This window comes from Taudactylus pleione, unplaced genomic scaffold (genome assembly GCF_031769625.1).
Source record: "Taudactylus pleione unplaced genomic scaffold, aTauple2 ptg000086l, whole genome shotgun sequence".
Classification (NCBI taxonomy): domain Eukaryota; kingdom Metazoa; phylum Chordata; class Amphibia; order Anura; family Myobatrachidae; genus Taudactylus; species Taudactylus pleione.
The window spans coordinates 21,200,679-21,228,270 of record NW_028284488.1 but is presented as its reverse complement, the minus strand read 5'-3'; the positions used below and the strand labels follow the sequence as shown (position 1 = coordinate 21,228,270).

Below are 27,592 nucleotides of genomic sequence, written 5' to 3'. Positions count from 1 at the left end.
GACACGCCTTGTCCGTAGTGCCACGTTACACATGCCATCCATGTCCTCCCTTAAGGATGCTAAGGACCGCAAGGTAGAGATCTGCCTGAAGTCCGTCTATTCCCTTGCAGGGGGGGCAGCACGGCCAGCTATGGCCATTTGCTGAGTCGCCAGAGCTATGGAGCGCTGGGCTGATACGTTGGAGGCGTCCTTCGATCCCTCGATCCCGACTGTTCGGCTGAGCAGGCGGAGTTGATAGGCAATCTCCGGGATTCGGCCACTTATATCAACGAAGCGGCCTTAGATATTAGTACCCCGGCGTCTCGAATTTCTTCGGCAGCGGTGGCTGTTCGTCGCACTTTGTGGTTGCGATCCGGGAAGGCGGATGCTGATTCCAAAAAGGGTTTGGAGGCATTGCCTTTTAACGGAGAGGTTCTCTTCGGTCCGGACCTGGACAAGATTATAGCCACGCTGGCGGCAGCTAAATCAGCATGTCTCTCGTCGGCTGCTGTTCCTTCTGGTTCAGGTACATCGTCCTTTCGGGCTTGCAGGGCCCAGGGTAGGCCTAAAGCACAGTTTTTTCCCCGTCAGGCTGGCCACAAAAAATCGGCCAAGCCCCGGAAGCAGGCCTGGAGTACCAAACGTCCGGTCCCTAAGCCAGATGACAAGCCTGTGGCCTTATGGTCCGGGCCTCCCATTGGGGGATCCCAAAGTGGGAGGCCGCCTGCTGCAGTTCGCCCGGTGTTGGTCGGTCACCACGACAGACACTTGGGTTCTCGAGGTGGTCTCACACGGTATGCCTTCTCCTTGCACAGACCCCGGCTCGATTCTTCACCACGGGTCTACCATCAGACCGGCACAAAGCCACGGAGCTGCGGAAGGTTTTGCACACTATGCTCCAGGCTGGAGTTATAGTGCCTGTTCCATTCTCCCAGAGGGGCCAGGGTTTCTATTCCAATCTCTTTTTGGTGCAGTAACCCAATGGGTCCTTTCGTCAGATTCTCAACCACCTCAAAGCTCTCAACAAATCTTTGCGGGTATCGAAGTTTCGGATGGAGACCCTACGGTCCATCATTCTGGTGCTGGAACCTGGGGACTACATGGTGTCATTGGACATACAGGACGCTTACCTGCATGTCCCTATTCTTTTGCGTCATCAGCAGTTCCTCAGGTTTGCAATCTGCAGCGACCACTTTCAGTTCCGGGCGTTAGCTTTTGACAGCACCACGTGTTTTCACCATTCACCAAGGTGATGGCGGTCATGGCGGCTTCCCTTCGGCTGCAGGGGGTCCACATGTTGCTGTACTTGGACGACCTTCTCTTAGTGGCAGGATCTCCGGAGCTCCTTCTCCGACACTTGGACCTGACCATTGCGCTACTGCAACGGCACGGCTGGTTGATAAACTGGCAGAAGTCCACCCTGATCCCGTCTCAGCGGATTCTGCACCTCGGAGCCTTATTGGACTCGGGACAGCAAAGGATCTTTGTGACGGAGGAAAAGATCGCTGCCTTACAGTCGAGGGTACGCAGTTTTCTGCAGAGCCGCCGGGTGTCTCTGCACTCGGCAATGAGGTTACTGGGCTCCATGGTGTCGGTATTCGACATGGTGGAATATGCCCAGTTTCACTCAAGACCTCTGCAGCACCTGATCCTGTCCAAATGGAATGGTCTGCCTCAGTCTCTGAAATCCCAGTCAATAGTGCTCACTCCGGAGGTTCGCCTGTCCCTTGCCTGGTGGTTGCAGACGACCCATCTCAACAGGGGTCGTCCGTTCTGGGTGGCGAATTGGGTCCTGTTGACAATGGACGCCAGTCTTCGGGGCTGGGGAGCAGTTTCGGGTCCACACTTGTTCCAGGGCAGGTGGACTCCGGCGGAAGCGGAGCTTCCAATAAACATCTTGGAACTCCGAGCGGTTTTCAATGCTCTCCAGCAGGCACATCCGGTTCTCCAGGGTCGCCCAGTGCAGGTCCAGTCGTACAGCGCTACCACCGTGGCCTACATAAACCGGCAAGGAGGAACCCGAAGTCGGGCGGCTCTCGTAGAGGTGTCTCGGATCCTGGTATGGGCGGAGCGCAATCTTCCGGCCATATCAGCGGTCTTCATCCCGGGAGTGCTAAACTGGGAGGCCGACTTTCTCAGTCGCCAGGACGTTCATCCGGGGGAGTGGTCCCTGCACCCAGACGTTTTTCAACTGCTGGTGGACAGGTGGGGTCTTCCAGAGATTGACCTCATGGCGTCCCGGCACAACAACAAGTTGCCGGTGTACGGGTCTCGCACAAGAGACGAAGAGGTGTCTCTGGTGGATGCTCTGTCCGTCCGGTGGACATTCCGGTTTGCTTATCTCTTTCCTCCGGTTTCCCTTCTTCCACGGGTAATCCGGAAATTCAAACAGGAAGGAGGGACGCTTCTGTTGATAGCTCCCGCATGGCCCAGACGGCACTGGTTCTCAGATCTTCAGGGTCTGTCCGTGTACAGTCCTCTGCGGTTGCCGCTACGTCCGGACCTTCTGTCACAGGGTCCTTGTCTTCACCCGGACCTGACTCGGCTGTCTTTGACGGCGTGGCTGTTGAGACGGCCATGTTAAGGTCCAGGGGGTTTTCCAGCTCTGTAGTGCGGACCATGCTAAGAGCTCGGAAACAGTCTTCCGTTCTTCCAGTGGTGTCGACCGAGAGGTTATGCACCGCGGGAGTTTCGTCTGTCTCGGGTACTCGCCTTCCTACAGGCGGGACTAGACCATGGGCTTCGCCTTGCTTATTTGAAGGTACAGGTTTCGACACTGTCTGTCTGGTTTCACCGTAGGATTGCTACAATACCAGATGTACGCACCTTTATGCAGGGCGTTCTGCGTATTCAGCCGCCTTTTGTTCCACCTGTGGCGCCTTGGGATTTGGCTGTGGTCCTGAGGGCTCTCCGAGGACCGCCGTTTGAACCACTGGGCTCAGTGGATCTTAAATGGCTAACAGCTAAGACTGTTTTTCTTCTGGCCATAGCTTCGGCCAGATGTGTTTCTGATTTAGGGGCTCTCTCTTGTAGACCCCCTTTCTTGATTTTTCATGGGAACAGGGCAGTGCTGCGCACTCGTCCTGAATTTCTTCCCAAGGTTGTTTCCCAGTTTCATGTTAACGAGGAAATAGTTGTTCCGGCCTTTAACTCACCTGGCCTTTCAGTGGGTGAGGCCACTTTGGATGTTGTGCGGGCCGCACTTCTTCGTTTAGGAAGTCGGACACCTTGTTTGTCCTCTATGGCTTCCGTAAAAAGGGTTGGCCTGCTTCAAAGCAAACTTTGGCAGCCTGGATCCGTATGGCTATTTCTGAAGCTTATCTTCATGAAGGCCTGCCGGTTCCTCCTTCTGTGAAGGCTCATTCCACTAGGTCTGTGGGTCCTTCGTGGGCAGGTCGACGTGGTGCCTCTGCAGTCCAGATCTGCAAGGCTGCTACGTGGTCCTCTGTCCTTACCTTCGTGAGGTATTACAGGTTTGACACCTTCGCCTCTCAGGATGCTTCCTTCGGGCGGCGGATTCTCCTTTCAGCACAGGAGCATCCCCACCCTTAAAGGATACTGCTTTGGGACATCCCCAAGGTATCCTGTGGATACCCTATGGACCCTGAAGTAGAAAATATGAGATATGGTAAGAACTTACCTTTGTTATCTCTATTTCTACGAAGTCCATAGGGTTCCACAGGACTCCCGCCCTGTCGCACCTGTGCTGCAGATGGGCTTTGGTCTGGTCACCGGTTTTCCCGGCTCCCTCTGGTGAGAGTGTGATTCTTGTGTGTGTCCAGATCTTTTTTCTCTCTCTTCCTTCTCCTCCTCCGGCCTATGGCTTGGTAACTAACTGAGATGCCTTGGCTCGGGGGCGGGGTATAGGAGGGGGACCCTAGTGCATCCTGGGAGGACTGAAAACTTAACTCTATGGTGCCCGATGCCTGACGTCATCACCTATACCTCAAGGTATCCTGTGGAACCCTATGGACTTCGTAGAAATAGAGATAACAAAGGTAAGTTCTTACCATATCTCATATTTTTGTGTTTGTTATTATTTTTGTATCTTCTTCTAAAGCTGGTTACGTATATATGATGAATAGAATTAAGAACTGCTGATTTTCAAAGTATCTGTATTTTTGGTTCCGACATTTATCTCTTATTTCCCAAAAAAGGTAAAAAGACCTCTCGGCATCCAATGCATCAGGATCTGCACTACTTCCCATTCAGACCTGCAGACCAAATTGTTTGTGCTTGGACAGCCATGGAGCGAATCGACCGTAGCAATGGCTGCCTCGTTGTTGTTCCAGGAACACACACCGGTGTACTCAAGCAGCACGACTATCCAGAGTGGGAGGTACAGAGCCATTCTTACTTATACAGGTTGAGTCTCCCATATACAAAATGCTTGGGACCAGGGGTATTTTGGATATCGGAATATTCCGTATTTTGGAATAATTGCATACCATAATGAAATATCTTGGGAATAGGATCCCAATCTAAATACAGAATGCATTTATGTATGATATACAACCTTATACATACAGCCTGCAGGTCAGTTTATACAATATTTTCAATAAGTTTGTGGCTCAAACAACGTTTGTGTACATACTTGAAATTCATTTATGTTTCTTATACACCTCATACACACAGCCTGAAGGTAATTTGATACCGTATTTTTAATACTTAAGTGTCTAAAACAAAGTTTGTGTACATGGGACCATCAAAAAACAAAGGTTTCACTATCTCAGTCATGCTAAAAATATTCTGTACTTCAGAATATATGGATATGGGAGACTCAACCTGTATTAGTGTTGCTTAGGTAAAAAAAAAAAAAAAAAAATACATCTTAATAACGTTACATGATAAGAACAATTATTTGCATAAATTAACAAGCATTTTGTTTCAACACAGAACATTATTATTATTGTTTTTTTAATCCTTTATTTATATGGCGCCACACAGGTTCCGCAGCGCCTTACACAGTACATAAATGAGCACACAAGAAAAAACTTTATTAGCAGTACAAAATAATGCAGGACAAACATATCTGTAGGGCGTCACAAGCAGCCAGGCGTCAGCAACCAAGTGTTAGGTGCCAATTGGGGAGTTAGGAGTACATGATAGTATACGTAGGGGAAGGAGAAGCACGTGAGGGATGAGGGCCCTGCTCGCAAGAGCTTGCATTCTAAAGGGGAGGGGCAGATAGACGGGTGACACAGATGGGGCAGATAGTGAGGAAGGAGCATGGAGCAGTGGGTTAGTATATATGCTGCGTAATGTGTATGTTATGAGATGACCTGATGTTATGTCAAAATTAAGTCCTTCGTTCATCTATCTCTATGACAGAAAATAGATTTTATTTATGTGTTATTAACATGAGAGATGTACAAAATAAATTAGTTGCACTTTAATTTTTGTCTGTTACATTTAAGCATCTAAATACATCCAGATAAAAATGCAGCTATTCTGGGACTGCCCTGCCATCCTAATAGTGAATACTTTAGACCCAGCTGATGGGTGCTATGCCATGGTTCTGTGAGTGGGTGCTTCTTACATGCTAGACCCACCCACAAATTGGTGCAGCCATGCCCAACATGCTGTGGTCCCACTGGATGTTGCTGTACCTGGGCCCAGAATTTCTCTTAGCAGCCCTGGAGGTGACAGGCAGAACCAGGAGGGAATGGGGCTTAGTGCTGGGGTAGCAAGATGATGGTGGGAGGGAGGTGGTTGAGAGTGGAGGAACAGGAAAGGTGGGGGAGAGAAGCAGAGGGTTGGAAGGGAGACTGTTGAGACAAAAAATGGGAAACATCAAGTGAAGACAAGAGGAGTGGGATAGGGATGGATAAAGTAGAGGATTATATAGGCACTGAATAAGGGGGGTGTTTGAAGTAAAAGTGTTTATGCTGTGGACGAGGTAATAAGTGAGATGAAAACTGGAGTGGAGGCTGTGTGATGTAGAGACAGTGTAGATAAATGTTGTTAAATATTCAAAAATACAGGTAAGAGAACAATGCTGCTAATGTATGAGCGCAGCTCCAAAAGTGAGATATAAAGAGAAGTATGTGAGTAGTGGGTGCAGGAATTAGTTATTAAAATAAAAATTATTAAAGTGGATAGATTTGATGCAATGGAAAAAGGCAATGCAAAAAGGATTTTCTGTAGTATGAAGGCAAAATTTACAATGTACAGAGCCGATCCAGTCAGAATTGTATTGAACAACAAGATCAATCAGCAAGAGCAGCAGCAGATAGGGGAGTACTTGCTATGTCCAAGCAGTGAGTGCAGTAAGGAGTTTCCTGGATATGCATACAGCAGCAGATAGGGGAGTACCTGCTATGTCCAAGCAGTGAGTGCAGTAAGGAGTTTCCTGGATATGCATACAGCAGCAGATAGGGGAGTACCTGCTATGTCCAAGCAGGGAGTGCAGTAAGGAGTTTCCTGGATATGCATACAGCAGCAGATAGGGGAGTACTTGCTATGGCCAAGCAGTGAGTGCAGTAAGGAGTTTCCTGGATATGCATACAGCAGCAGATAGGGGAGTACCTGCTATGTCCAAGCAGGGAGTGCAGTAAGGAGTTTCCTGGATATGCATACAGCAGCAGATAGGGGAGTACTTGCTATGGCCAAGCAGTGAGTGCAGTAAGGAGTTTCCTGGATATGCATACAGCAGCAGATGGGGGAGTACCTGCAATGTACAAGCAGTGAGTGCAGTAAGGAGTTTCCTGGATATGCATACAGCAGCAGATGGGGGAGTACCTGCAATGTACAAGCAGGGAGTGCAGTAAGGAGTTTCCTGGATATGCATACAGCAGCAGATGGTGAATTTGGTAATTCACATAAGTATGTTGCTTGATGTCGTTCAGTAAGCGTTCTGGCTTTGAGGATGTTCTCCCTCAGTTTTCCTCCAGCTTAACTCCGGCGTATCTCCGTCTTAGTTCTCAAATTTTAATTACACTAATTACACTAACACTTTGAATCTATGACTGACTATAGCTGCCTATGTCTATGCAGCCTAACTGATCACAGATAACATGCCACAGTTCTAGTATCTTACAAAATATAAACATATAAGGGAACCTATAAGTGAAGTGTACGTGTGGGAGTTGAGCAAATCCATTGTAACTGTTGGGCAATGGGCCTGATTTAGAGGGGCACACAATTCCAATGCAATGCCGCACTTCCCCCTACAATGCATGCCTTACACAGAGTGTACGCACAAAGAACTGCTGCGATGTGGACAGCCGTATCTCGGATATGGGGCGGCATAGTGATGGGCATTCCTTGGTGTTGACTGGAAGGGGACCTAAAATGAACACAAAAAAGTCCATCTCATGGGTATGTTATGGAAGTGTTGCGGGTGTGTTCGTGAAAGCAGCTCAGTAAGTTAGTGAAAGCAGGGCTCACTCATTCAGACGCAGGCTACTACACCAAGGCAAGTCAGTAACTAGCATTTGCATATTATCGCAGCAACAGACGCAAGAACAGAAGCATCCATCTCTGAATCAGGCCCTATGTGTCTTTTTGTTTTTCATTTATTTGTTTCAGGTAACACCAGTTTAACTATGTAAATGACATTTGTTTTCTCCTCTATGACTGCCATCCAAAATATATGTTGTTTTCGTTTCACTCAGTTGAGTGAGACAAGTGTATGTTAGTATAAGTGTAGCGTTTTTAGTGTCATAGCTGTATTTACCTGATCACGGTGAGTTTAGATCATCCCTCCGAGATAACAAATGGGGTTGGGGGCTGCAGATTCTAACCTCTTCTTCTGCCAGGTTTGAGCTTGCTGGAAGTTCGGCACCTATATGATGCCACTTCCAGGTTGCACCTCTGCTGGCCACCGGGAAGCTTGTTTGCACTCTGCTTTGCATAGAAACACAGCACCAGGAGGATTTCTACACCATAAAGCCTTAGCCCACCTTCAAAAAGCCAAGATCACTGTGCCAAATAAACCCTTTATTAGTGGTGCTCTATCGAAAAATTGCTAGTTATTTAGTACAAATATATACAGGAAGAAATATTACTGTTTCTTTTAGTTCCGTGGAAGAGGACTTGGGAGTGAATTCTATGGAATGTACACTGATCAGCCATAACATTAAAACCACTGACTGGTGAAGTGGATAACATTGATCAGCAGGTTACAATGGCATCTCTCAAGTGTTGGGATATATTAGGCAGCAAGTGAACACTCAGTTTTTGCAGTTCATGAGTTGGAAGCAGGAAAAATGGGCAAGTGTAAGTGAGTTTGACAAGGGCCCAATTTTGCTGTCTGGACGACTGGGTCAGAGCATCTCCAAAATAACAGGTCTTCTGAAGTGTTCCCAGTATGCAGTGGTTAGTACCTACCAAAAAGACTGACGGTGAACTGGCAACATGGTCATGGGTGCCTAAGGCTCATTGATGCACATGGGGTGTTTAGGCTAGCCCATCTGGTCCTATACCACAGAAGAGCTAGTGTAGCACAAGGTGCTGAAAAAGTTAATGCTGGCTATGATAGAAAGGTGTCAGAACACAAAGTGCATCACAGTTTGCTATGTACCACCCACCTAAACTTTGTTGCAGACCAATTACACCCCTTCATGGCAACGGTATTCTATTATGGCAGTGGCCTCTTTCAGTAGGATAATGCGCCCTGCCACACTGCAAACATTGTTCAGGAATTGTTTTGAGGAGCATAACAAAGAGTTTAAGGTGTTGACTTGGCCTTCAAATTCCCCAGATCTCAATCCGATCGAGAATCTGTGGGATTTGTTGGCAAAACAAGTCCAAGCTATGGAGGCCCCACCTCGCAACTTAAAGGATCTGCTGCTAATGTCTTTGTGCCATATACCACAGGACACCATCAGTCTTGTGGAGTCCATACCACGATGGGTCAGAGCTGTTCTGGTGGCACGAGGGGGACCTATGCAATATTAGGAAGGTGGTTTTAATGTTATGGCTCATTGGTGTCGAAGCTGGATTAGTGGCTGAGACGGAATCAGCGTAGAAATTGGCGTGCGTGACGCCATCTTGCGAATGGAAGCTAGACTCCATTTTAGAAACAAGAATCTGCCATTTTGCGACCAGCACCATTTTAAGTTACAACTCACGAGCTAAGTACAGATAGCAATGTTTTTGATAATCTACCAAAAACAACTAGAAATGCAGCCCCTGAGAAAAGTAAATAGAATAGACACTGCACCAGGATACTGTGAGTGTTTTACATACAAATTGGGAATCCCTGTATGTAGGCAAGTATAGTTGTGGCAATTGTAATATAACCCAGGCATTGATCTACACAATTGAATTTGTCTGAATCCTAAACAGGTTTTAGTCCCACACCCAGACAGAATGGCCCCCGGCTTCACAGCTGGGGGTCACACATTTGCATTACAGTTTGAAACTGTAAATAAGGAATGAGATGTGTGTGTGTGTGTATATATATATATATATAATGTGTATAAATATATTTATTCACATATATATATATGTGTCTGGAATCTCATGCATGAAGACCGCACATTACGCACAGTTAAGCTGCTAACATGACGCTCAGTAGCGAATGCACAATATCCTGCATGCGAACGCTGTTTATTAGCTGCATGCGTGCACATCTGCCCCAAATCAGATAAACCTAACTAGCGTCTTTACATCAAACCCCACATACTCACACATTATATATTCACTTACAAGGTTCCATAAGCTTTAAGGTATAAGATTCAAGTATGCACATTTACTATAATTGCTATGAAATAAAGATTATTTTGTAACTAAGGTTTTATACGTGATAAGTCATGTTTGGTATTGTACTGATGCGTACTCTCTCAACAGTATTCCGGTAACATCGATGTAGAGATCGCAACAGGCATTCTCAACTTATGGACCGCAGAGACTTCAAGCAACAAAATGTACATTATATGACCAACTGTTAGGATTTGCATGAGGTGGGAAACCAGAGACCACCAGTTGTTAGAGGCTGGACTGTGTCTATTTGAACCAACCTGTTAGATGCCTTGTAACATATGCCCTCTCCTTTAGGACCAATGGTATTAGCAACAAACTTCTCTATTGTGTTGTTTATTTCTGGGGGGTATAAATATGTGTGCTCTGACCCTGTGTTTCGAGTCTTCGTGCTGATTGATGAGGGGTTTCTTCCTGATGCCTACATCTGGTCCAGAGCGCTGCGTATGTATAACTGTACTTGGGTCTGTATAATTCCTTTGCGCTAAATTGTACTTATAACTAGCGTGTAACTGACTGTACTTTTACTTGAATAATACTTTGTGCTTTGGAACCACAGTTTCTAGGTCTGGAGTCTTTATTTACTGTATAACTGCGTACGCAAAATAGCGTCATCCTTAGAGGTTTATAGGCAGGATATCAGAAGGTATAGGCAGGGGTGTATAGAGGTTCAAAGGGAGAATCCTTAGTTGGGGACTCGTAGTGAAGTCACTTGCCCACTCACACGGCACATACGGTTATCGATATCTCACCAAAGGGTGGAGTGGCCACATGCAGGGTTTACCTGCAACAGCTCGGTGCTGAGAGATCGCTACCCGTTTTCGTGTGAGCCAGGGACGCTGACTAGAATCCAGGGACAAGAGAGGAAATAGTTTGTTTTCCTTTGTTGTTAGAACCTAACATTTAAAGGGGTGCCGCAGTATTGAACACGCGACTGAGTCGCAGTTTTTGGTAGTCGCATTATTGTGTATGCGACTGGTTTCACAATAACGTATACGTACTTCCGGTTGTACTGCCACGTGTTTAAACAAAGCCATTGAGGTTTACATTCTTTTCAATTGTTGCCAATAATAGGGTTAACATGTAGTTTTCTGCACAGGAAAAGAATGTGTGATTGTGAGTATTTGTTTAGGGTGTAACACGGGACCTAAAGGTTAAGGGTATTGTATGACCCTTAAGTACTAGGCGCAGGAGTTGGCCTAGTAGCTCGGTAAGTAGCTTACCGTTCTATACACATCAGCAGGTGTACATGTTGTCTTTGTTGTAGGGACCGGCTCTCAGTGTAGTTGCAGTGTTCAATAATTAGGTTGGGTTATTTGAGCATTGTAGTTGAGCCACACTAGGAAATTTGTGATTGTGAGCTGAGAGATAAAAGGTGAGCGGGGGCATCTAGAAATTTCTTCCGTAGGTGAGCGGGGGCATCTAGAAATTTCTTCCGTAGGTGAGCGGGGGCATCTAGAAATTTCTTCTGTAGGTGAGCGGGGGCATCTAGAAATTTCTTCCGTAGGTGAGCGGGGGCATCTGGAAATTTCTTCCATAGGTAAGTGAGAGTATCTAGACTGTCTTTCACCAATTTAAATCTTTATTGAAAAACTTAGGGTTCTCCCAGGATGAGGGCCAAGCGATCGGTAGAGATGTTAAATGATTTGCCGCTGTTGGAAGCGCCACTTGGGTCGGCGCGGCATATTATTTATATTAGGTACGGTGCCAATGCAACCAGGTATTGTGATTTATGGTTTAATATGATGAGGAAGAGTGTTAAACCGTTTCCTAGAATTGGTAGTTTTGATAAAGATGTATTGAATAATGTCCGAGACCACATCAATCTGATGCGCTCTCGAGGTAAAATATTATGAATGTTTAAAGTTGTGGCAGCATGAAGGGGATGCGTTGCTTAAAAATACGCAAGCGATGCAAACTAGCGTTGTGAGCGCATTCCTAGAGAATGCATCCACGACGCTAAATTGCAATACAAGCGAGCCGCAAAATGGCGCGCACGTGCGGCAAGGTAGCGTTGTAGAAGGTATTGCCAGCAGTTCAAAATATCAAAAATACCCATAAAAATTTAACAAGTAATTTGTACCCTCTCTTAAGCAACTATAAAGAAAATGTTTATAATGTGGATGATGAGCCTATTGTAATGTCTGCCATTTCCCATGCTGTACAGATGATAGATGCTGCACCACAACAATCACGAGTGGTGCCATCAGTAACAGTAAGGGAAGTGCTAGCCCCCTCTGCACCCGTAGAGGAAGTTGTTAATATCATACGTAGCAGCAGCAGACTAAACCCCCAGCCAGATAACAAGGTCAAAGGTAGCAGCTGCATCAATAACTGTTCCGAATGGAAATGCAGATGCGAACGGTGTAGTGCCCACGAGGGAAGTGGTAATGCATTGTCCTTGGACAAGAGCAGAACTAAATTCCATCATAAATGATTTCCCCGATCCCAACAAGGAACTAGCCAAATGTCAAAGAATTTTGAGGAATTTGGGTAGTTCTCATGAGCCAACTAATAAAGATTGGCGGGTGGTGTTAAGTGCCTGTCTACCACGCAATACTGACGTGACAAAATTTATCACGGATTGTGTATTGGATGGTGACGTTCCCTTAACAGACCAAGTAAACCAAGATAATATTTCCCGCATCATAACTCAATTGGGTATATATTTTCCAGTAGTAGTTAACTGGAACAAAATTTTCACCATAAAGCAAAAGTAGAGTGAATCTGCAGAAGATTATTGCGACCGGACTCTGCAGAATATCACCCAGTACACTGGGTTAGAAGTTATTAAAGATAGCACTCACCACAGGGGAATGATTGTCACCATACTCATGGATGGCCTTAAAGAAGACTTAAAGACTCGGGTTCAGACCTCACAACCTGGCTGGAGGGGAGTCACAATAGATACACTCATAGAACATGATAAGAACATCTCAAAGAAGAGAGAGACCCAGAGCGAAAAACTAATGGCTGTCAGTATCCAAGCTCTGGAAGGAATGACTGTAACATCACAGCCAGTAGACACACTTGCACCTGAACAGTTACACGTCCTCACCAATCCCACACCACAGCAAACACATCCTTACCCCACATATCATACAAAACCACAGGTCCCATGCTACCCACAAACTTCATACCTCCCACCATACCCTTATCCTCCATATTCCTACCCATACCCACCATCTTTCCCTCTTGCTCAACTCCCACAACAATCCTTTCATCCACCCCGTTCAAAAAGATGTTTTAACTGTCACCAAGTGGGACACATAAGTAAGTACTGCAAAGTGAAGAACACCACACACGAACACGGGTTTCCCATGGGTTCATAGGCAACCCCAGTATCTTCTCCCAGGCCTTATATGACTGTTTAGAACAGATCCATTGGCAGGTTAAAAAGATTGTAATGTAAAATGTGGACGATTTATTGTTGTATTTAAGTCATGTTTAACTGATATTAAACTGTTGTGCTTTATCTCTCACACAGGACACAAGGTTGCTAAGGATAAACGTCAGCCATGCCAGGCTAAGGTCAAATACTCTGAATACTATCCAACCCAGGGGCCCAGGCATTATTTAGAGCAGTAGCTATTAATAACAAGATTTAATTGCAGGAACCTGTATGCAGGTACTATATCCCTAGAATTATTAAAAGTGATAGGAGGACTCATTTTACAGGTTACGTTTCTCAGAACATGTGTAAGGTGATGGGTAATAAAACCAAGATCATTCCAGACTGTCATTTCTTTTATCTGTCCCCCCTTTGAGATACTGTTTAACAGGCAGCCTCATGTGAAAATATGATAAGGAGGTTACTGTGCAGTGTCTCACGAAGATGACATGTCCAACATGTCTGATGCAAACTGTCATGATGTCAAACCTGGGGAATTTGTTATGATCCAAATTTTTTTAGCTCAGGTTGTTTGACTGATCGGTGGAAAGGTCCGTATCTGACGTTGTTGACAAAGTACCACATCCTCAAAGGGTGGCCGGGGAAGATACGTGGGTCCATTCCACTCACTACAGGGAGGTTAACCAACCGGTGGAGACACAAAACGGAGACGAGGCCAATAACGTGGACCTGTCGATTGCGAGCTTGTGCCGGGAGGATTAAAAAGGTGACAGCGAGAAACCTGAGCTAAAAGAAAACTGTAGATCAGTGTCGCAGCAAGGGATTGTTTTGCTGTGTTCATTTTTGTATTCTTCTTCCAGAGTTTCCGTCATCTTGGTTTTTTGGGGGATACCCAGTTTCTGTGATGGAGGACCGATAGAGGAGGTGGGAGCTGATGGCAGTGCTGATGGAGTGGAGTCAGGAGGAGGAGTGTTATGCTAAATCAGGGGAGTGTCTGACCAATCTTAGTACCGTAATTGTTATGTTATTTGGGAAGACTACTTCCAGAAATTATGACCCTTACACATGGTGAAATGCTTGGTATTTATAAAAACACACCATCACCATATCTTCACACGCAATATGAACACAGAGGCAAACGAAATATGATACATGGTGACGTGCATAAAGCCACTCAGTTAATTAGTGAGACAACTGGCTTTCAAGTTTTAGTCGCATTGGATCCCACCAGGATCGCTGGGGGTACATTAAATTTTAGATATATTCAGGAACTTGCTAAATTAATAGATAATATCACCGAGATGTACGATGACACATTCAGGTATACAGGGAGAGAATTGCAAGCATACAAGAAAGAACTGGTGCAACACAGGCTAGTGTTAAATTATTTAACTGCTGTTACTGGAGGGTATTGCGTAACGTTGGCCACCCAATTTGGAGTAAAATGTTGCACCTATGTCAACCAATGATACCAGTGACCCCAAGGAGGTGATAGACCAAAAGATGGATGAAATTCTGCAGCTAAAATGGGAATTTCGTAAGAACCATAATGCTTCAGTGGCTGAAGTAGGGGAGAAAATAGAAGGATGGGTTTCATGGCTGAACCCAGTGAAATGGTTCTCAGGTCTAGGGGAATGGGTCCAGGAAGTGATCGCCAGCATAGGCAAATTCTTAATCCTTATACTGATTGTCATCATAATAATTGGCATATGTGTCCAGTGTGTTCCTAATGTGTTGAAGTGTGGAAAATTTAAAAATAAGGTAAATCGGAAGAGCGAAATTATGATGGTGGTTAGTAGTATCCATATGAATACTGAGGTAAATGTAGAACTGCATTACAACTCTGAACTAGAAATACCATCATATAATGTATTATATTTAGATGTGCATACAAAGTATCAAAATGTTATTTTAAAAACACCTCAAATAATGTAAGTCCCTAATTCTATATCAAAACTTCCTTTGTAGGACTGGTGCATCCCCACATCTTTCACATGATCTCCCAAGGTCCGCGGTGTGCGTATAATGGTAGTTTTATCTCCCCTCCTTGAGACACATTATTGATGGATTAAGAACCACCTTGTGCCATCCCCTAATAACATTAATATATATAAATGTATGCCTAAATTAATTTTAAATCAGGATGTGATAGCATGTTGTTCGCTATCAAAGGGTGGACTGTCGAAGCTGGATTAGTGGCCGAGACGGAATCAGCGTAGAAATTGGCGTGCGTGACGCCATCTTGCGAATGGAAGCTAGACTCCATTTTAGAAACAAGAATCTGCAAGACGCCATTTTGCGACCAGCGCCATTTTAAGTTACAACTCACGAGCTAAGTACAGATAGCAATGTTTTTGATAATCTACCAAAAACAACTAGAAATGCAGCCCCTGAGAAAAGTAAATAGAATAGACACTGCACCAGGATACTGTGAGTGTTTTACATACAAATTGGGAATCCCTGTATGTAGGCAAGTATAGTTGTGGCAATTGTAATATAACCCAGGCATTGATCTACACAATTGAATTTGTCTGAATCCTAAACAGGTTTTAGTCCCACACCCAGACAGAATGTGTATGGAATCTCATGCATGAACACTGCAATTACGCACAGTTAAGCTGCTAACATGACGCTCAGTAGCGAATGCACAATATCCTGCATGCGAACGCTGTTTATTAGCTGCATGCATGCACATCTGCCCCAAATCAGATAAACCTAACTAGCGTCTTTACATCAAACCCCACATACTCACACATTACATATTCACATACAAGGTTCCATAAGCTTTAAGGTATAAGATTCAAGTATGCACATTTACTATAATTGCTATGAAATAAAGATTATTTTGTAACTAAGGTTTTATACGTGATAAGTCATGTTTGGTATTGTACTGATGCGTACTCTCTCAACAGTATTCTGGTAACATCGATGTAGAGATCGCAACAGGCATTCTCAACTTATGGACCACAGAAACTTCAAGCAACAAAATGTACATTATATGACCAACTGTTGGGATTTGCATGAGGTGGGAAACCAGAGACCACCAGTTGTTAGAGGCTGGACTGTGTCTATTTGAACCAACCTGTTAGATGCCTTGTAACATATGCCCTCTCCTTTAGGACCAATGGTATTAGCAACAAACTTCTCTATTGTGTTGTTTATTTCTGGGGGGTATAAATATGTGTGCTCTGACCCTGTGTTTCGAGTCTTCGTGCTGAATGCTGATTGATGAGGGGTTTCTTCCTGATGCCTACATCTGGTCCAGAGCGCTGCGTATGTATAACTGGTCTGTATAATTCCTTTGCGCTAAATTGTACTTATAACTAGCGTGTAACTGACTGTACTTTTACTTGAATAATACTTTGTGCTTTGGAACCACAGGTTCTAGGTCTGGAGTCTTTATTTACTGTATAACTGCTTACACAAAATAGCGTCATCCTTAGAGGTTTATAGGCAGGATATCAGAAGGTATAGGCAGGGGTGTATAGAGGTTCAAAGGCAGAATCCTTATTGGTGTATATATGTTTGCCCAATGAGGGATGTGACATCAAAGCCCTTACATATAGGTTGCTGTCGACATATGATCATTGATGATTATAAAACATGTTCTCTCACTATCGATGGGGGGGGGGCATTGGGCATCAATCTTTAAACATCAATATAATTTTGACCTTTAACTGCCTTCTCTGAACACAGCAGGAACAATATAAACTAACAGTGGTACGAAGGCATTGACCTCTCACCATTGATCAACATTGAGCATCAATATTTATGGCCATCCCTGGCCCACCTTTGATTTTTGTATCGTGCATGTTTTCAAAAGTAGACAATTCAGCTGCTGCTGATCCTCACTTTTCCAAGTGTTCAACATGTTTCTTTTAAAAACTACATACATAACACTCTCTTCTAGTACTCTCAGAGACTGCCAGAGGAAAGAAGACTAGCAAAGGGAAGAAAACTACTAAAACTCTCCATTGTATTTGTGGAGCATGTGTTCAGACTGTAGCTGAATATTATGTGAGACTGATATGTGTTTACTGTATTCCTAAGCCCAAATCAGACTATTATTAATAAGAGATCATTGCATTGGTGATTACATCAGTGCAGGATAAGTTTGTCTCTAAGGAGGACTTAATATACATGTTCAGAAGAGGTCCAGTGTGCACATAAAGGAAGTACAGTTTGGTCCCTCTGGTGCCAGTGAGTCCCTGGACTCTATTGTGGATCTTGATTCACCATTAAGTAAGTCAGGAGAGGCTGTGGGAGAACCAAGGTTGTTTAATCCTGAAGTTGTGAATGTATTACAATTTTGCAAAACCTTGGAATTAGATTTATTTGTAGTACTCCAAGTTGTTGAAAGTCTCATTAATAAAGAATAGGAATAAATGGACAATTGGCAGTTTAATCTCCTGAAAAATACACATACAGTACTTAGCCGTATATGTAGCTTTCATGATAAGGACATTTGTAAATACCATTCATTGATTTGAATTGATGCCGCAGTAGTCATTCTGTTTGAAAGGACAGCTATTTCATTAGAACAAGGGGGTTCAACTCCAGTCTCAAGAACCACCAACAGGTCATGTTTTCACGATTTCTGCCTGTGGGAAACAGGTGGGATTATTACTGACCCAGCAAAATAGATTAAATCACTTGTGCATGATTTAAAAATATCTGATAACCTAACCTGTTGGGGTGGTACTTGACAACTGAAGTTGAACACACCTACATTAGATGATGGAGGACCTGTATAGGATCCAAGTGGTAGATCAACAGCAAGCTGCTTTAGGAGACTTCATGTTTCTTAAAGCAGCTCTCTTCTAACTTAGCAATTTGAAAGATACATCCCCATATGGTATGTAATGTGATGGCTTCTCTTTCTATGTGTTTGTTTCCTCTCTCTAAGCTAGGTAGACTATTTATTTCCGATGGTCGCAATGGTCAAGACCATCGGTCAAGACCATCGCGACCATCTTTTTGGCCGCTCGCATATGCTGTGGGTGGTCACCCACAGCTATGCGAGCGGCCAGGAGGCCGCTCCATTTTCATGGAGGAGGGCCCTGATTCAGAGCGAGCGCTCTGGTCAGAGCGTCCGGCTCTGAATCAGGCCCTTAGATCGCTCCCGAGTGTCCCGAATATCTGCCGCCGGTAACAATCCTGGCGGAGGGTATGGGGGCCACTTGTATGTATCATTGCGACTGAGAGCAGAGGTGCCGTGTGTTGTGCGTACCACTGTGGAGACTTCCACCCCGGGCTGTCGTCTGATAAATACAAGGTAGCAGAGACTCCGTCTTAAGCTCCGTCTTAGGAGAGGGACTTTCATAGCAGTTCCGTATTACATCTCCAGGTGTTCTCAGATGCTCTTTACCCACGTTTTTTCTGTCATTGTGATTTGATACTTATCATATATTGTATCCTGTGTGCACGTTTTTTAGAAGAGTTTTAATAAATACAATTTACACACCGTGGTCACCTGATCTTGACTAGCGCTCCATACACACCTTTTTTCACATTCCATATGCACCTTACCTTTGCGGTGGTTTCTCACAATGTGGAACCTTTGAAGAAATGTATCCTCCCAGGGACAATGGTGTCTTCAGTCGGTATTCACTATTCATGTAGGTCACATCGTCCGGAAGATGCCTGTTTGTGTGGGAATATTAAAAAAAAGTCATCATCATAAAACAGCTGTTCAACCAGACTCGCTCCCCCTGTGTAACTTCCTTCCCCCTGTGTCTCTCAGCCACACCATCATCTCAGTGCATCATCTCTTAGCCACACCATCATCTCCCTCCCTGTGTCATCTTTTCTTAGCCACACCATCCCCTCCTCCTGCGTCGTCTCTCAGCACACCACCACCGCCCATCCTGCGTCAATTCTCAGCACACCATCAACTCTCCACTGAGTCGTCTCTCAGCACACCATCACTGCCCCCCCTGCATTGTCTCTCAGTCAGGCGATCAGCTCCCCCACTGCGTCGTCTCTCAGGCGATCGGCTCCCCCACTGCATCGTCTCTCAGTCACGCGATCATCTCACCCCCTTGCATCGTCTCTCAGTCACGCGATCAGCTCCCCCCCTGCATCGTCTCTCAGTCACATCATCATCTTCCCCTGCGTTGCCTCTCAGCACAGACACACACACTGACATATATATATATATATATATATATATACACATACACACTCACTGACACATATATACACACACTGACACACAAACTGACATATATATATATATATATACACACACACACACACACTGACAAACATAAACATACTGACATATACACATACATACTGACACATGCACAGACATACACACACATACTGACACACACACTGACATATACAGAACACTGACACATATAGACATGCACACTGACATATACAGTACACTGACACATATACACATGCACACTGACATACAGTACACTGACACATATAGACATGCACACTGACATACAGTACACTGACACATATACAGAACACTGACACATATAGACATGCACACTGACATATACAGTACACTTGACACATATACAGAACACTGACACATAGACATGCACACTGACATATACAGTACACTGACACATATAGACATGCACACTGACATACAGTACACTGACACATATAGACATGCACACTGACATATACAGTACACTGAGACACAGTCATGCACAGTACACTGGCACATATAGACATGCACACTGACAAGTACAGTAAACTGACACATAGGCATGCACACTGACATGTACAGTACACTGACACATATAGACATGCACAGGAAGAGCTCAGTCAGCAACAAGACTGCCTGAGAGGGGTTGCGCACTTCCGCTGCAGCTCCCCCTAGAGGCAACACAATTAGCAGCAGGCTAGCAGGCACAGCAGACTTGCCTGCTTGTTATTAAAGTCAGGATACAATGGTAGCGGGAGGGGGAAGGGCAGGCATGCGGGTATTTGCCAGGGCGCCCAGGGAACGTGCCCCGCTCTAAAGCCGCCCCCTCCCCCCCAGCTTGTGAAGTTTCTCCAAGTCTCTGAAGGGAAGTATAAGTCACACTATATACCTTCCTGAGCTGTTTTTTTTTTCACCTTTGTCTGCTCTGCTGAAGATATTTGTGGATGGCTGCTATGAAGCATATGCTAGCAAAAGAAATTCATAATTTTACTTTTTTTTTTTTTCTAGGGTGGAGTTAATAAGATGTACCATGGGGTGCGTGATTATGACCCAAGCCTTCCCAGAGTGCACCTGGCCATGGAAAAAGGAGACACTGTATTCTTTCATCCAATCCTTCTCCATGGTTCTGGAATGAACAGGACAGCTGGCTTCAGAAAGGTAAACAATTGTAGTAGCATAAATAATTTAAACTTATCCCAAGAAGGAAAACCATTCACCTTGCATTACATATCAAAAAGCAGCAGTACATTGCTGAAACATCGTCCCCCTGTGTGTCAGTTTGGCTTTATATTGTTGGCTCTGTATAAGTGAGCACAAATCCTGGGTTTTCTCCTTAGCACTGACATTTGTTTGTATAGTCAGCTTAGCGATTAAAACTTTTCAATGCAAACAATAGTGTTTCTTAATTCTAGGCAATTTCCTGCCATTATGCCAGCTCTGATTGCTACTATATAGATGTCAAGGGTACAATTCAGGAGAACATTGAGAAGGAGGTCACAGAAGTGGCAAAGAAGCGTCATGGATTGGAGACTGACATCGCGTTTAAGGTCTGATACATGTCATTGTTCTGTTAATTCAGTGTACATTATTACAGCAGCAAGACCTTTACCTGTCCATCTCACAGTTATTTGCCTTTTAACATCTTTCTTCTTCAGGGTCCATAGGGCTCCATAGGGAGACAATGAGGTGTAGGTGGTACTTGGAGGTCCGGACACCAACAGCAAAGCTTTTTTTTTATATCCCAGGATTCACTGGTCCTTTCCCCTATACCCCGCCCACAGCCTAAAGGCAACAGTTTAATTGGTGTCCGGCAGGAGCTGGATCACCATTAGAACAGTGGGGCTGCTGTTAGGTAGCCCAAGCTTTTATTTTTATGATTTATTTTCATTTTTCATACAGAACAAGCAGTGCTAGACAGTCCTCTGGACGTCTGCACTGCTGCTCAATCATTCCTCAGCGACTCCAGTTCTAGCTCGGTACTCTCGATGGGGCTCCGGGGGGGCCTTGCAAGTAGGTCTCCTTGGATCCCAGACTGCAGCCGGGACTCAAGAGGACAGGTAAGGCTGGTCTTGCCCAGTCTTACCTCCAATCTCAAGAAACAGGTCGGAGGCGCTGATGTGGATACCGGTTCGTCCGGGACTCCACTAGACCTATACTGGCGCAGGGGACAGCTAAGGCCAGGGACCTCGTGGTTGATGTCAACATAGGGGAGAAGGCTTTCTCCCTGCGGCCCCTTCCCCAGCTCAGGGCGCCATTCCCCAGCGTTCTTACCGCCCCTGAGCTGCTCCTCCCTCACCCTCCGTCCCCTCAGAGACTCACGGCAGCCATTTTATGCAACAGCCTCAGGTCTCCGGGAATGCTGGGTCCGGTCTCCCTGTATTTCCTCCCAGGAGCCAGGTTACACAGTGCTATTTCCTACCAGCCACTGCGGTCTATGTAGTTGAATTTAGTGCCCACTGCAGTTATATTGTATGCTCTGCATTGTATGTGACTTGTGCTAGCGCTGCTGTCTGTTTATTTTTCTCAACTGTCAGCTTATAACTTTCTCTTTCTTTCATTATAACCCTGGAATACTGAGGTATAAGGGGGTTCATCTACCTATATACACTGTGCCATATTATACATATATCTTGGTTGCTCTCTGTACTGTGCCATATTGTCTGCTACAATTATCCATGCAGCTATGTCTGGCAAAGGCAAGAATAACAAGCAGCCTGCTGCTCCCACTCTGGTGTCTTTCAAATCCTGTGTAGCAGGATTAGCTTCAGAGGATCTCATTCAAGATGGTCTATGTGCATCTTGTTATACGGCACCTGGCCCATCAGCCCCTGCATCCTCTCCTCAGGACCCCCCTAAGGCTCTTTTTCACAGGTGTTGGCAAAAATTGCAGACCACCTAGTGGTCCCTATGGTAGCTCCCTCTATGGGATGGCCACAGCAGGCATACTCCCTGCGAATCCTTTGCCTCCTCCATGGGTAGACGTACTTTCTACCTCAGTGCAGAGTCTGGCGGCTACCTCTACAGCCTTTCAACAAATGCTGCAAAAGGAATACATAGTAAACCTTACATAGTAAACCTACTAAGTGTGCTGTGTTATCTTCCCAGTCCACCCAGCTATCAGACTCTGATAGAAGACCTCTCTCACTTCAACTCCCCCTTGGGGAGGAGGAGCCCCCCCTCTAAATTGAATATACCTGCACTTGTGAGAGCTGTAAAATCTATTCTTCAAATAGAAGAGGCAGAACCCACTCCTAAGGCAAAAGAGCCACTTATTAAAGCGACAGAAGGTAGTTTTGCCAGAGTTGTCTCACTCTGATCAGCTATCTGATCTTATGTGTGAGGCATGGAATATACCAAGTAAAAAGTTTCAGCTGCCTAAACGCTTGATTTCCTTTTATCCTCTTCCAGCTACTGATTGCAGTTATGGCGGCCTATCTTATTCGTCAGGGGATGAGACTGCTCCCATACTTGGACGATCTCTTGCTCTTAGCAAGCTCCCTAGAAATTCTTCACCGCCATCTACAAGTAACCATTGCTTTTCTACAAACGCACAGTTGGCTGATTAACTGGAGAAAGTCTTCCCTGATCCCTTCTCAAAGAATGGTACATCTGGGAGCCTTCCTGGACTCTCAGGCTCAGAGAATCTTCTTGACAGCACACAAAATCTCTGTACAAAATCTCAGCACCGAGTGCGCAGATTACTCCACAGTTGCTGAGTGTTAATTCACTCTGCAGTGAAGACCTTGAGATCCATGGCGTCCACCTTTGACATGGTGAACGCTCAGTTTCACTCCAGGCCCCCTACAACACCTATTCCTCTCCAGGTGGTACGGGCTGCCCCATCTGCTCAGATCTCAGATGATCTGCCTCTCTCCGGATGTTCGCCTGTCCCTGTCCTGGTGGCTACAGAAGTCCCACCTAAACAAGGGCCACCCCTTTTGGATCCTGGACTGGCCACTCCTCACCACGAATGCAAGCCTCTGTGGGTGGGGCTCAGTGACCAGCCAGCACTCCTTCCAAGGACACTGGACTTCAGCCAAGGAGATCTTACCAATCAATGTCCTGGAACTCCAAGCCACTTACAAAGCCCTCATTCTGGCTCAGGATATTCTTCAGGGCAGGCCAGTCAGCAAGTACAGTCCGACAATGCCAAGGCAGTTGCCTACCTCAATCACCAAGGAGGCACTCAAAGTCGGTCAGCAATGGCAGAAGTGTCCCGCCTTCTCACATGTGCCGAACTCCATCTGCCAGCCATCTCTGAAGTGTTAATTCCGGGGATTCTCAATTGGGAGGCGGATTTCCTCAGCCGTCATGACATGCATACAGGGGAGTCTCTTCATGGCCTCAGAACACCACCACAAGCTTCTAGTGTACGGGCCAGGAGAAAGGACCCCGGATGCAGCCTTCATGGACTCATTCTCTGCGAGGTGGATCTTCCATTTGGCGTACCACGATTTATCATCCCGTGTGGCATACATATTTCCAGTGGTGTGCTACTAAAAACTATGACCCTCAGATTTTTAGGGTTTCTAGAATCCTTGCATATCTTCAAGCTGGATTGGATCTCGGACTCCGCCTAGCTTCTCTGAAAGTGCACATCTCTGCTCTGTCCATCTGGTTCCAGCGCAGAATTGCTCCTTTATCAGATGTTCACACCTTCCTGCAAGGTGTTCTACATATACAACCTCCCTTTGTTCCTCTGTGGGATTTGTCAGTGGTTCTCCACGCACTTCAGGAACCTCCATTCAAACCCCTGGATTCAGTAGATGTCAAATGGCTCACTGCGAAGACTCTGTTTCTTCTGGCTATAGTAGGGTATCGGATTTAGGGGCGCTTTCCTGTCACTCCCCATTTCTACTCCTTCATTTGGACAGGGCTGTTCTTCGAACGTGCCCTAGCTTTCTTCCCAAGGAGGTCTCTCGTTTCCACCTTAATGAGAAAATTGTGGTTCCGGCCCTTCAATCACCAGACCTCTCGGCAGATGAGGCTCCTTTGGATGTGGTCTGTGCTCTGAAGATCTACGTGGACTGTACTAGTTCCATCAAGAAATCGGACTCCCTCTTTGTCCTATATGGATTCCACAAAAAGGGAAGGCCAGCTAACAAACAGACTCTGGCCAGATGGCTTCGCATGACTATCTCACAGGCTTACACGCAGACTGGCCTTCCTATGCCTGCTACAGTATCTGTTCATTCTACTCGCTCTGTGGGTTCCTCGTGGGCAGCCCACCGTGGTGCGTCTGCGGAACTATGCAAGGCGGACACGTGTTCTTCTGTCCACACCTTTCTTAGGTTCTCTGCCTTTGATACATTTGCCTCTCAGGATGCTTCCTTCAGGCGCCGAGTTCTCCTCTCAACGCAGGAGCGTCCCCGCCCTTGAACAACTGCTTTGGGACATCCCCATTGTCTCTTTGTGGAGCCCTATGGACCCTGAAGAAGAAAAGGAGAGTTATGGCAAAACTTACCCTTGTTAACTCTCTTTCTTCGAAGTCCATTGGGTCCACAGGCCACCTGCCCTGACGTACCTGGCTTCTATGGGTTTCTTCTCTTGGTCACTTGTTTCCTTCTCTGTGTGAGTGTGATTCCTCAATGTACCAGTCTTCCTTCTCTCCTATTCTGCTCCTGCCTTGGACTTGTTCACAAAACTGAATTGCCTTCAGGCTGTGGGCGGGGTATAGGGGGAAGGACTGGAGCATCCGGGGATAGAGAAAAAAGGTTTGCTGTTGCTGTCCGGTCCTCCAAGTACCCCACCTACACCCATTTGTCTCCCTGTGGACCCTATGGACTTCGAAGAAAGAGAGTTAACAAGGGTAAGTTTTACCATAACTCTCCTTTTCCCTAGTTAATAAATATGGCCATACTCCTAGCATTAATGTTTGGTATTCAGACAGTTTTAGACCCCCTGATGTCTGGGGGCACATGTGACCCAGGGTATCAGATCCTTTATATGGGGAATGTTGTGGTAGCTCGGTATCAGCAAGTCACTGCTTCTGCAAAATGAGTCTGAAGAGCCAGGAAACTGTGCTTGGTGTGCTGCAGTGGGAGGTATCATACGGCATTTACAGATGTTATTATGCACACTGATGCTGCCTACTGCTTCCCGTAGCCAAGGAGATGCCAGGTTTTGCTGGGACAGATTGGCCAAGCTAGGGACTGGTACAGCCACAACATTTGTCACAAGTAATTACTAGAAAACTATGTTTTCCAGTTGAGGGCTGCGCAAATAAGGCACCAAAAATGCATCTATTCCCTACTACTGCTGTAGACCATAAGGTGCCAAATAGACGTCTGTTCACACCGTTTTGTTCAGGTTGGGTGCATTTGACCTCTATGGTGCCAATTTATCTTGCTGAAACGCAACAGTCCTAGATTAAATTTAACGTGGGTCAATATCCTCAGTGTACACATTTGTATCAGTGGGTGTCAGGTAATTGGCTGCTGGAAGTTTTATTTACTTAAAACTTTTGTATATGTAGTTGTCTTTAGCCGCGTATCCACTAGCAGATATTAATGAGCGATTGCACGATTACGACATTGTAAATCGTGCCATCGCTAATTAATCGTGCACTACAATGTCGGAAACTATCAGCGATGCGCGCTCCCGCTGGTAGTTTCCGCCATCAGTCATCACCTGAACATGCCAGTCAATCTGCCGATAACGACAGATTGACCATGTTCAGGGATGATGGAGGGTGCCTACACTGAACGACTAATCGTTCAGTGTAGGCACTGCAGGAGATGGGGAAGGACTGTACGATTACGATGTCTTAATCGTACTGTCATTACCCCATTGCCTAGTGGATGTGCGCCTTTATTGTCTTTCACCAGTCATATTAATGAAGAGTCTGTCATCTTGTAATGAATGTGTTGGTTTATCATTTGACAATCGCAATTCAAAGGCAAATGGTTGTCCAGACTGCTGTCCCTTTCTAATGTCTCACAATAAGAAGCAGGCAGTTACTCAGCAGTGGCTCAGAAACCAGCTGCTTGTCGGCGCTGTGAGAAGCAGATCAGCGAACCTCCCCTATAACTACATAAATAGAAGGGTTGCATTTTGACTGAGCACAATGGTGGCAGACATATTCTGCAAAATTTGTAGTTGTGAAACTACTATAGTGCTGTAATTCCTGACAGATGTACAGTAATGTCCTGTTCAGGCTCCATTGCACATGTGAAATTGCGCCAGTTCCAGGAAATAACTGGGTACATATTCTCTGATGTAGGGGAACTGTTGGACCTTGCCAATAGTCTTTCCTGAGTCCCCTACGGTTGTTGCCCAGTTTTAGCCAGTTATTTGTGAATCTGAAAAAAAGTGCTGCAATCCTTCTACCTACCCTTATTTATAGCAAATTGCTAATACAGTGTGGAGGCTCTTATATTGCTTCTGCTACATGGCGTTATTATAAGATAATGATTTTTATTTATGTAAATCTTGTATTTTTTTTCATCAGGACGCATGGATGGCAAAAGGACGCGCCATTCAAGGAGAGAGAATAAATCTGTAACTACAGTTCTTATGGTTGAACTTGAAAATAAGAATACAGTATCTTAAAGTAATCTCATTTGCACCTGATTGCTTTTCAGGAAGAATATGAAATTCTTGTTTAATTACACAGACAAGTTATGTTCTGACAAATAGCACTTAATGTGTTTGATTGCTTACAATGGTGTGATGCCTATACTAAAATCAGAACACAAAATACTTACCATTACACTGTGATGCCTATACTGTATTAAAATCAGGACATAAAATACTTACCATTACACTGTAATAGAATACATGTCATGGTACTGGCTGAATAGAATTCAAAGATTAACACTATATGATTTACCTGGATGATATTGATATGGATGTCTCAAGAATTCCATGTGACAATATGAAGGATTGTGCAGACCAACCAAATAAGACGTACCCTTCACACAGATTACCTCAACATGCTATCCTGGACTGTTCCAGCTATGTCATTATAACTAGCATACTTGTTAGTTGCAGAACCACTCTTTTATATGGCATATTTTTTTAAATGTTCCATTAAATGAGAGTACTCTTCAAGCCTATTATTGGGCACATGTTATGAAAATATTAGACTTTAATGATAAGCATTACAATTTGAAATAAAGCACTTTATAAATGGAGCACTTAATAGTTTTTGTCAGAATCAACATTTGTTGGTGGGAAATAAAAGCATACAGTATATTGTTCATTTAAACTCTGGTGATATTATGAACCTGCTTTATCCAAAATCAGCTGTGTATTATGGAGAGGAATTATTTACACATGTTCTATGGGCGGAGACTTTGCATCATTGTACTTTGTATATAGGGAAAAACTTCTGTAAGCATTTTGTACAGGTTATGGCTCATCAATGAAGGAGAACACCA

The 27,592-nt window shown here is 45.0% G+C and overlaps 1 protein-coding gene across 1 annotated transcript in view; it reads left to right on the top strand.

The window, feature by feature from the left end:
* The window catches only part of PHYH (phytanoyl-CoA 2-hydroxylase), a 46,696-nt gene extending 19,350 nt beyond the window's left edge, over positions 1 to 27,346 (top strand). Inside the window, exons 6-9 of the mRNA XM_088468774.1 lie at positions 4,137 to 4,318; positions 20,220 to 20,369; positions 20,624 to 20,758; positions 26,662 to 27,346. Of these exons, the coding sequence (XP_088324900.1) occupies positions 4,137 to 4,318; positions 20,220 to 20,369; positions 20,624 to 20,758; positions 26,662 to 26,715 (521 nt within the window). The 3' untranslated portion in view covers positions 26,716 to 27,346. The remainder of the gene's footprint in view (positions 1 to 4,136; positions 4,319 to 20,219; positions 20,370 to 20,623; positions 20,759 to 26,661) is intronic.
* Positions 27,347 to 27,592: the final 246 nt, after the last annotated feature.